A 10,839-nucleotide genomic window follows, 5' to 3' on the forward strand; every position below is an offset into this window, starting at 1 on the left:
GTGAGTTCCCACCCCCAGCTAACCAGGCAGAGCTGATGTGCAATGCTGGTAGTAGAAGGGATCACAGTCCCAGCGCTAGCGTGCTCCAACGGGCTAGTTCCATTTTCAAGTGGCTAGAGAGCTGGGCTTATGTGTAAACACAAATTTGCCACTAGACTCTACTCTAAAAGTACCTATGCCTTCATGTCAATGCAAACCACCTGGAAACCCATCTTTTATTTGCAGGATCCATGTCCTGTGCTGGGCTGTTAGGTCAGTTTGACACTAGCGTGAGGGAGAAGACTTTTGCCTCAGTGACATTTAGGGAATGGTGCCAGCCATCGGCAACCAGGAGTCAGGTTTCCAACTCCCACTGCTGGAAGCAAGTGGCTGAACTCCAGCCGATGGATTCAACACTTTCAGAGAAGGCAGTATTTGTAAGATTCCTCTTCACTTTAACATATTCCATTTCCTTACAAGCTGCCTGGTCAGACTGGGATCTTTGGATTTTCAACTTTGGCTTTTCAACTTTGGCTTCAGGCACTTTAATGTCAATACTTAATTTCCAGATTAACTTATGCTGGGAAGCAATGATTGACCACTTTGTATTGTACATGTTGATGGTGGCATCTAACAAACATAGTGATTTTCCTTATGTCCTCCTTGTGAGAACAAGTTTCCCTTACTATTGAATGAATGGGCATTTCCATTTGGTAATTTTGTTTTTTTTTAATCAGCACAAATTAACAGTAGGCAATAGTTCAAGGAAATACTACCTATTTAGAAAAACATGCAGCACGTTAGTGCACAACTTTATGGAGTTCAAACCCAAAATGATTAGTAGCCTCAGGGAAGAAAGTGGGGGATCAAGGCACTTCTCATATCTATGTTACTTGCAAAGGAAACTTCCAAGGAAATGAGAATTCTTCCTAACAAAGAATCTGAAGCAGTAAGTACTGCTGCATCAGATCCTAAGTTCTGTTTCAGTAGCACAGAGAGAAAGCTACTTTGCCTTGATTAGAAGACTTTTAAGAAAAGAGAATCTGCCACTAGGTGACTTGTTCAAACAAGCCTCAATTCTAAAATCTTCCCTCTTATACCAATTACCTTCAATTAGAAAAATTATTATTCCCAGTTTTTATATAATACCACCAATGTGGAAGAGGTCAAGATGTCAGTCTCATGACTGCTGAAAGATGAGCTGTATCCAGTACCTAATGGAAAAGATAAAAGTATATAATGTATATTTATTTTTAGAGAGTAAAAACTTTTTGGTTCACATTTCAGAGCTTTTTTCCATATCCAAAAACAACAAGAGGAAATGAGAACTGCTCTCCTCAGCAGTCTGCAAAAGCCAACACACAAAAAAAAAGCCATTAGAAGATGGACCAGTATCATCAGAAACAGCTGTTTTACAAGCCAATAGATCAATGGGCTTAAATGAGAATGCCCCGCATTCTAGCATTTTCTTTATGCAATTCCCCATTGCTTTGAATCCAAATACAAAGACCGAAATCCTGTCTGCCATGAATTGAATAGGGCAAGGATTTCTCCCTAAGGAAAGGATTTTAGATAGCTTGCTGAAGAGGGCTTACTGTATAGAACAAAAGCCGTCTCATTTGCCTTTTGGAAAAGGATGAAGAAATTTCGCATAGTAGGTTACCTAGGCCCTGACTGGGATGCTTAATGGGAATTACACTTACTGTAATAGTATTCATTATCTATTGATTCTTTAGCACTGAGCCCAGTTCATGAACCCACTTTTTCCCCTCTGTATAATACTCTCCCAAATGACAATTTGAATAATTCTTTTTCAGTGTATGAAATATTTTAGATTATAGACTGCATATAGAAAAAGTTGTAGATTGCAAATGGAAAAATAAACACTTTATATGTTCTCTCTTTCTTTCCTTTTACAAAGGTGCAGACTTACAGGCCTTACTTGAAGACTGTATTTCTACTATATAGTATTTAATGAAAATGAAATATTTGAGCCCAGGGAAAACGGCTTTATATATTTTTGAGAGAGAAAACTCCAAGAAAATCAAAGAAGGACTAAGATACAGATTTAAGAAGCTATTTAAACAGGTATTAGATTTAAAAGACAGGAGTAATCTTTTTTTTTTTAAACAGACTTTTTTTTTGTAAACTGAAGTGTTTCATATAATCACCTGACCACTGCCTGCAGCCAAGAAAGCCTGAATATTTAAAGACTTAGCAACACTTTTGGAATCAGGCATATAATTATGAATATTTTCAAAGGAGAGTCTGCTACCATAAAGATCGCTGTGAATGTCCTTCAATATAAGAAAATGGCTCTGAACTTGGGTCTGTATCCTGTGTTAGGGCAGCACAGGACAATGCTACAACCAATGTACAAATGTAACGTTTGCAAGAATTCCTGTGTTGCACCTCCCCCCAAAAATTTGTAGTACAAACAAGAAAAAAAAAAAAAAAGACAAGTGCAATGTGCCATCAGGTGTAATCTGTGATGGCTTCCACCATCTGAGTGGCAGAGCAGAACTAGGACTCAGCTCTTCTGGCCCCCAGTCAAGTGCTCTATCCTCTGCACCAAAGGATCCCCCTGATAAATGTTACAACTAGGTTCAGCTGTCTTGACAGAAAGCAAAATCCTTGCTGAATTTACAGTAATGTTATCACATTCCCACTTAACAACCTTCTGCCTTTTTACAGGTGTGAAATGCAAAGGTCAAGCTTTGCTCTAGGGCTGCGCCGCTATGGGAGAGGAGACAGAAATCGCTACTTGCAACTCAGAAGACACTGGCTCACAACTAGGTTGAAAGAAATACATATGACTCGGGGCGTAGTAGCAGTGTTATTAAGCAGAAGAGCTACTTGAAATTGGGAATCTTTGAGAGGCTGGGGTTTTCTTAGTCTAAAATGTTTGTTGGCATTCTTGTCTGAACATTCAACTAATGCATTGGGTAATCCTTGGGTGTAATAGCAAGGTTTAGGGACAGGACAAAGTGTGTCAGCTAAATCTTTGAATTCTTTTGCCTTCAGAGAGCAATATCAACTCTTAAATGTTACTTGGGAATTGTTTCTGGCACTGAGTTAATACGTAGATGGTCCCAGTCAGGATTAACCTGCTGCCATCCTGGCACAAGCTAGCACTGCAAAGCTCTTTGCGTGTGTTTGTAAATGAGGCTGCTGCGAACAGCCAGAGTTTTTAAAGGTAGGAGAAGCTCTTTCTCCTGGCTCCCATGGATCTCACTGCGGCACACAGAGGGGTCACCCGTGGAGGCTACAGCTGTGAAAAAACTCAGAGCCTGAATCTGAACTCCTGCGTAAAACTCTGCTGACTACGCTGAAGATAAATAGGCAGGGAAACCACTATCTGCTGAACGCATTACCTATCGGTGCTGTTATCAGTACCCCGTGAGTTAATTATAGCACATATGTTAACAGTGTTTACCAAGCAGCATCAACTGTGCCAAGAAACATTAGCCAGAGAGCATGATATGGTACAGTCTTCCAGTGCCGATAACTCAGTATCGGTCTATGTGAAATGATCAATCACCCCAGTCCAACGGGATTCACTCAGACCATTCTAGAAGATAGGCACAACTACACAGTGAAGGAAGAAAATCCCATTTCAAAGTTGAACGGTAAAATAACTTGGAACGACAGTGAATTGTTCCCACGTGGTGAAACGTCACCACTGGGAGTCTTGCGTTGTGTTAGGTCCTTGCACAGCTTTTGGATCTGCTGACCCAGAGTCCCCTCACAGCAGATGCTAACACGTGCTAAGGGCTTTGTGCAAGCACCATAAGAACTGATGTCTGAACTGAGACCGAACGCAGGTGTGCCTCCATGCTGCTTCAATGGGAAGTAAGACAACTCAGCTCCATCTGTCATTAATTTGGGTAGCACTGTGTAGAAAAACTGAGAGAACTATGAAGTGACGCGGGGAGTTCATTTTCCTTGGAGCGAATACACAGTAATGCAGCACTCTGGGAGCTAAACTCTCCACAGTATTCTGGCATTAACATCAGTGGCAGTAAGGAAACCGTTCAGCAGGAACTGCCTCTCTATCTAAGGATGATACACCAGTTGCTGAGGTTCAACAAAGCACATACAAGTATACTTAGCTTTAGCTGTACACTGGAATTTAATTCTATTCATTAAATATATATAAGGACACAGGAACACACAGATAGCCTTAAGTTAGCAAGTGAACCCACCCACCTTAAGAAAGTAAGAAATGCAACACAATCCTAGAACTCATTTAGCCTTTCCCCAGTGGTAACAAACTTTTCCCTGTATGACTTGGTGCTCGACTTATCTTGCCATTCAGTTCAAACAAGGGTTTGGATAGAAATTCCTATCACCCTTTCCAGTCTTGCATCCTTAAACCAACTGTTGCCGTGATGGGCTGTCTTTCATGGTACAGCCTGATCGTCTCCTGTGCTGCTGGCACTACAGATCTTGTACACAGCTACAGCATGCATTATGGAACATCCTACCCAGACCTTGCCTGTCTACCATAATTCATGCAACTGAGGCAATGGGCTTGGGGCAAACGAGCAAAGCTTATGCAAATGCTTAAAATTAAGCATGAGCTCAAGTATTCTGCTAAGTCAGGGCCTTTCTCAGGAATGATAAACAGTGAAAAACATGGAAAAGGTGAGTCCATGTGGATTGAAGACATGAGAAAATACATCTTTGGCATCAAGCAAAGTATTTGCATACATTACAGTAGCCTTCGGCTACAGTAGCCTGTGAGAATTAATACTTTTCTAATGCACATTATTCGTCAAAAAAAGCAAAAAGCATAGGAATATACCTTTAAGATAAATAAAACAGGTGGTCTTACAAAGGTAATTTATTTGCAATTAACTCCTATTTCTGCATTCATCTTTCAAAATAATCCCTGTACTGAACCTTACTTGTGAACTTTACAACCATAAACTTGAATTCTGATTTTGTGAAGACACCTTTCTACCTTGTGTAAGTGGCAGCATAAGAAAGCCCCGACAAACAGATAAATCCATGACGGTTCTGCAGAATTCATCCTTTTTCAAGTTACACATGATTTCAGAGCAACACATGAAGAGTACATGGACATTCTCTCAGTGGATATGACAAACTCCAACAGCGTAGCTAAGGTAAATTATTACTAACAGCCCATTTACTCCTACCACCAATTGCTAATTCAGCTGAAGGCCGCAGTTAGAGGCATCAGGGTGACAAATTCAAGTCAGCCATCCTAGTGGAGCTGAGAGTCTGGGCTCAGATCATCTGATAAGTAAAATGATGAGTACATACGTGCCGACAGCGTGCAGCATTCCAACAGAATCTAGCGCGTCTCAGGGCCATCCATATGTTCCACCATATGTCCGTGAGGAGAGGGGTCCAGAATCAGTGTCTCTGGAAAGGGTAGGTCTCCCGGGCTCTCAAGATACCAGCCAGGATCCCAATTTTGCTGTATTAATTGGCATGTCAGCACCTGTATTCCCTCCAACAAACTACCGATTTTAGCTCAGAGGGCAAATATGGAACAGAACCAACTGTTTGCTGATTCAGAAGCTGGCTCCCACAGGGCAAGTTCTACTAGGGAAGAAAAGGTTGCTCTGGGCTGTGTTTCTTCAGAGCCAATTCAACCTCTGTGTATTAACCACAAAGAAGCTGCAGCAACAGAGATGTTACCAGGTAAAACAGCAGTACTGACAAGCACCTAGAAACAGACTGGTTTTTAATAGTCTAGCATAGGGGAATACAAGTTTCAACTCACTCAGTAGAAGACAAGCTGCTTTATTTTTGCCTTCTATTATGCTCTTCACTTACATTTTTCTGGGGGCGATTAGCTGCAGGGTATTTTCACATTTCAGTCCTACCTTATCGCTGTCCACTGTGTTCTGCGATGTCCTGGATGCAATGGAAATGGTGTCAGGTTGACTGCTGCCATCTCCTTGACTGTCTGCATCATCTACTCCATCTCTGCAAAAGGCATAATAGAGAAACAACGATGCTTACTTAACACACCACCTTGGAATGTGCACAACTTTATAGGTGGATTTGAGAAGTGCCGAGTCAGCGTGCCAGAGCTGGCTTTCTGCTAAAATTACCTCACTGATGCAGCCCATGTTGCACCCTCAGCCATAGGGTTGGGATTAGCACATAATCACAACGTTTGTTGCTGGAAACAGGATGGCCGTTGCCTGCATATTTACAGCAGAGAAGACTCTGGTGTTCAGAAATAGCTCTGTAATGAGGGTGTCGGGCAGAAATTTTCCTACAATTACATTTCTGCCTTAACCAAAACCAGGCCACACGTGACATTGAAGGAAAGGGTATTTCTCTTGTCTCACAGGAACCACATCTTCAGGAATTGAATACTAAGCCATAAAAATGATATCCTAACATAAATAAAGACAGTGTAGAGCTCTACAAGTCTACCTCTGTGAGTCTGCTAATAGAGGGTATTTTCTTCTCTTTTGCCGTATAGATATAGTTCTCCTACATCTTTACTGGTCTTTCTAAATAAACATTTAAATAATACAAAATACATTATCTAAGGACAAAGAAAAAAAATATTGAGATCCTTATTCTGTACTAGAAAACTCTTGTATTGGTGCACGTCCCCAGGAAGGAATGTCTGTATCTCTGCTTTGCTACAGATCTCCTGAGTGACCTTCCTTACTTATGCTTTGGATGCCTTTATAATTCATCCTGAAGTAAGAGAGTGATAAAACTTGATGAGGAAATGGAGATGCTCAAACTACAGGTGGCTTTTCGGAATTCCAGCATGAAAACAAAAGAACAAATCATTTTCTATAATTTCTATTTAATCCACGATTCAAAGAAGTTGACAAAAAAAATTAATGTAACTTCACAGGCTGAAATGGGTTTGTATTTGATGATGAAACACAGATTCTCCACTTATCACGACCAGCTGCGATTTTCATTGGCAAGCAATTCAAAATGCCAAACAGCAAAAAAATTAATCTGTTAATACTCAAATGTGAAGAAGTAAATTCTACTTTGGGAAAGAAACATAACCTTGGACTCTGAAGAACTTTTACTGTTCGTTTCTCTCCAATACTTCAGAGTACTAAAATAAAAGACCTTTATATGTGTATCACAGAAGTTCTTTCTTGCTACTTTTGCCAAGACAACATATATAAAAAAGAAAGATGATGAAAACTGCTTTTGATTATAGTAAGAAAAAGTAAGTGAATGCAGTCAAAAGCCCACTGCTGTTGGTCGAGAAAACACTAGTGATTTCACGTTGTATGGAATGACTGAGGTTACCTTCTACTGTTGTTTCGCTGCTTTGCTGGTGTCTTGGGGAGCTGAATTGGCTCTTTCAGAGCTCCTTTCAGATGGATAATCCTTTCTTGAATGACTTCCCGGATATTTTTGATCCATTCCTGTTTTGTTTCAATACTGGATGCCTAAAGTTCCACAAGGCAGAAAGACAGATACTTTATCATATTCCCAGCATGTCACCTCCTATGTAGAAGAATCGTGGTTGGCTGATGAAAATGCATGATTAACTGTTTCTCCTCTCTGCTGTATTGTTTTAGCTGCTGGAGTACCTGGTAACCCCAGAAGAACTGAGGCATTTTTACCAGACCTACTTGGCAAGCAACAATAAAGCAGCTAAGCTCTGGATAAATATATTTAATGCTAGCGATACAGCCTGCTCTGTGGAGAGGAAATAGGTTATCAGTGCACAGCTGGGATTTCCTCAGACAAAATAACTATAACACGAATTCATCATTAGAAACTCACTTGACAGAAATGGCTCTCAGCTCTGGAGGTTTGAGGAATAGGTTGGTTGTCAATAAGCCCAATGGCAAAGGTTTAAGAGAACAACACCTCCCCCAAACACCCTGAGACCTGCCCTGTGTCAGTGTGCAGCTGCTCAACCCAGGTTGCAAGAGGAGATGCAATTTCAGGAAGGCTGCACGACCACACTGTCTTGGTTCATACTGAGGCCTTAGAACTGAATTGCTCCTGATGCAGGCATGACCCTGCTGACAGACATGGAAGCCATGCGAATATGAGGAGGGAAGAAACTGACCTTTCAGTTAGTGCTCCCAAGGCCTCAACTAGCAGCTCTAAAGGCAAAGGAAACAAGCAGAAAAGACTTACTTTCAGCACTGTTTTATTGTCTGAGGATGGTGTTCGTCCAGACCACAAAGCAAATTTACAGGGATCTCCTTCAACATGTTCAGTCACTCCCAGTTCTGAGGTCTAGTGTGGAGGAGAGATGATGACAGATTTCATATATATGAAGCCTCATGAGTCCAGAAAACTTTACATTTGTAGGGAGAAGTGGGGAGACAGAGATGGATAGGGGAATGAGATCTTGTCTCTGCTTTGCTACATACAGAAAACCACCAGGGCATGGCAAGGAAGTGAACGGCTTGAGTGATCCTCCTTGCATTTCCCACCCACCCTTCGCGTCTCGCTTTCTTAAACCTCTCCAGACTCACTGCGAGCTTGGCTTCCAGGTGAGCCCCGCAGGGCCCAGAGCGAACCCTTCCAGCTAGCATGAGTATCCCCAACATGGGGACATGTGAGCCATCCCCCAAACTCCACCTCTACCTACAAGAAACACAACACCCAGAATATTTCCTTTGCAGCCACACCTACCAGTAACTTGTTCTTGTAAACATATTTTGTGTGTCCTGAAGAATCTTTTATCTCTTTGCTAAACACCAAAGAGATTTCAAAGAGAAACAAATGCCTCTCACGGCCTTTCCGAATTAGAGACTTGGGATCCCACACTTGGAAGGAATCCTGAAGAATCAGCTCTCCCTGGACATCCAGGTTCTCATCAAACCCTAAAACCACAAAATACATTGGCTTGTATTTGTTCCAGTAATGCCCAGAAACACCAGAGCAGTAAGGACTTGACATAAAAGGGTCTTTCTCTTTTTTTAATGCATATTCTGAAAGTGCATTAATGGGCATCCATTGCCCCAGAGAAAATATTTTTCTTTTTTTTTTTTTCCTACTGCAATGATATAATTTTTTAAGAGGCAAATATGTCATATGTGCTAAATGAGACTGCTGCTGAAATACAGCAGTCATTACTTAAAGATAAACATCATAAAGGTTTCAGTGGTGGTTACTGTACATCGAACTGCAATGCAAGGAATCTTATGCACATCAACGGAAATTCAGAGAAACATAAGGTGTGGTAGCTGGAAGTGCTCCATCATACCATGATGCCTTCAAGGATACTAACCCACACAGGGGGCTTCAAGGCCCTGTGAGTCCACAGCAGTGGCACAGGTGAGCTACATCTATGACAGTTAATTGGTATGGTGTCTGAAACAAGGTTTCCAGGAAGAGTTTCTCATCTTCCAAGCTGTATGACAAAAAACCTTCACATGGCTGAGGATCACAGGACTCCCTCCACATAACTGGGAGCCTTGAGGGAAAAGGGAGTCCCCTAGTGCAAGGTGCCCTCCAAGCTGCTGTCTCATCAGCTTGTGGCTCACACTTCTCTCCAGAGCCGGGGACTGCTCCTCTACCAGCAGAGCCTGCTGTTGCTCATGCCGGATAGCCCTGGGAGAGCAGCAAGCAGCCCTAGTCCTTGCTCTAAATATTCAGGAATAATGTCTTATTCAGAAGACAACTGTATAAGTGCTTGTCTACCCTTACAAAGTCATCCCTGCTTCTTTATTATTGCATGTCGCTGGTCATCTCATGGGGACAGATTATCCAGGCGTTATTTTGGGAAACCTTGCTTTTCAGCAGACACCACAGTTAAAACCATCTTCATAGTGTTTCTACATATGCTGGGTCAGTTTGCCCCCTGCAATTTTAATCACTTGGTCTTAATGTGCTGCTTTGCTACTGGCACCATTTCCTTTTTCTTGCCTGTTTTAATACTCCTCTCGTTTCCTGGTTCTGACTCAAGCCAGGATAGAAATGATTTTCCCAGACCAAGAAAATATTTGAGAGACAATAAAGTATCTCTGTCCAGGATAAAATTTTTAAATTTTAGAAATATGCCACACATCAAAAAGCCAATAAAAGACTTAACTTTGAGGCAATCAAAGTATTTTTTTCTGTAATTTTGAAATACTTTTTAATAATACTTTTTTCTTGGGTTTGGTTTTTTGGTTTTGTTTTTTTTTTGGTTTTTTTTTTTTTTTTTAGTCTTTGGGATAATTATACTAACATTTTGAAACACAAGCTGTTTTGACTTGGAAAACCAGAACTTTTCCTTTTGAAATGTTGAGACAGTATTTAGAAATGTTTTCATTCAATAAACCTTACGGTTGCCAGCAGCTAAACTGATACTATTTCAGGAGGGGTGTTTTTGTTTCATTAAGTAAGAATGTTTTAACCAAATATATATATACATTGTATAGGTACACACAAACAGGTACATGTATATACACGTATAAATACATATATACTCACACATAACATATAAATAAATAAAACCCCCAGACTTTTGGAGTAATATCAGAAAGTAGTTAGGAATGACCTGAAAACTACAACCAATCAACAGCATTGCTATGGCCACCCTGTACTAACTTTCTACACAAGTTACTAGAAGGCTTCATTTATCGGCGGGTCCCTCCCCTGCCCTGGCCACCTGCCCATCGGCTACCTTCCAGCATGCTGACATGCATTGCGTCGTTGGCCTTCTTTGGGACGCTGAGCATCACTTCCAGACCGTCTTTGAGTTCGCCTTTGCCCTCCTCACAGCAGGTTAGCAGTTCCTAAGAAGCAATGCAGAACATCTATAAACAAACTCTGACCAACATGCTGGCTTTATATCTGGTTATGTTACTGGGTACATACAACTGCTTTGCTACCAGTGACGGGAGAACGCTGAATTGCATCAAAACCCACTGTGGATGTTCA

The 10,839-nt window shown here is 41.2% G+C and overlaps 1 protein-coding gene across 1 annotated transcript in view; it reads right to left on the bottom strand.

Moving 5' to 3' along the window:
• Nucleotides 1-10,839, bottom strand: part of KALRN (kalirin RhoGEF kinase) — a 492,654-nt gene that overhangs the window by 108,287 nt on the left and 373,528 nt on the right. Inside the window, 5 exon segments of the mRNA XM_074144827.1 lie at nt 5,838-5,940; nt 7,255-7,397; nt 8,101-8,202; nt 8,605-8,795; nt 10,583-10,694. Of these exon segments, the coding sequence (XP_074000928.1) occupies nt 5,838-5,940; nt 7,255-7,397; nt 8,101-8,202; nt 8,605-8,795; nt 10,583-10,694 (651 nt within the window).

The sequence above is a fragment of the Numenius arquata genome, chromosome 3, assembly GCF_964106895.1.
Source record: "Numenius arquata chromosome 3, bNumArq3.hap1.1, whole genome shotgun sequence".
Lineage (NCBI taxonomy): Eukaryota > Metazoa > Chordata > Aves > Charadriiformes > Scolopacidae > Numenius > Numenius arquata.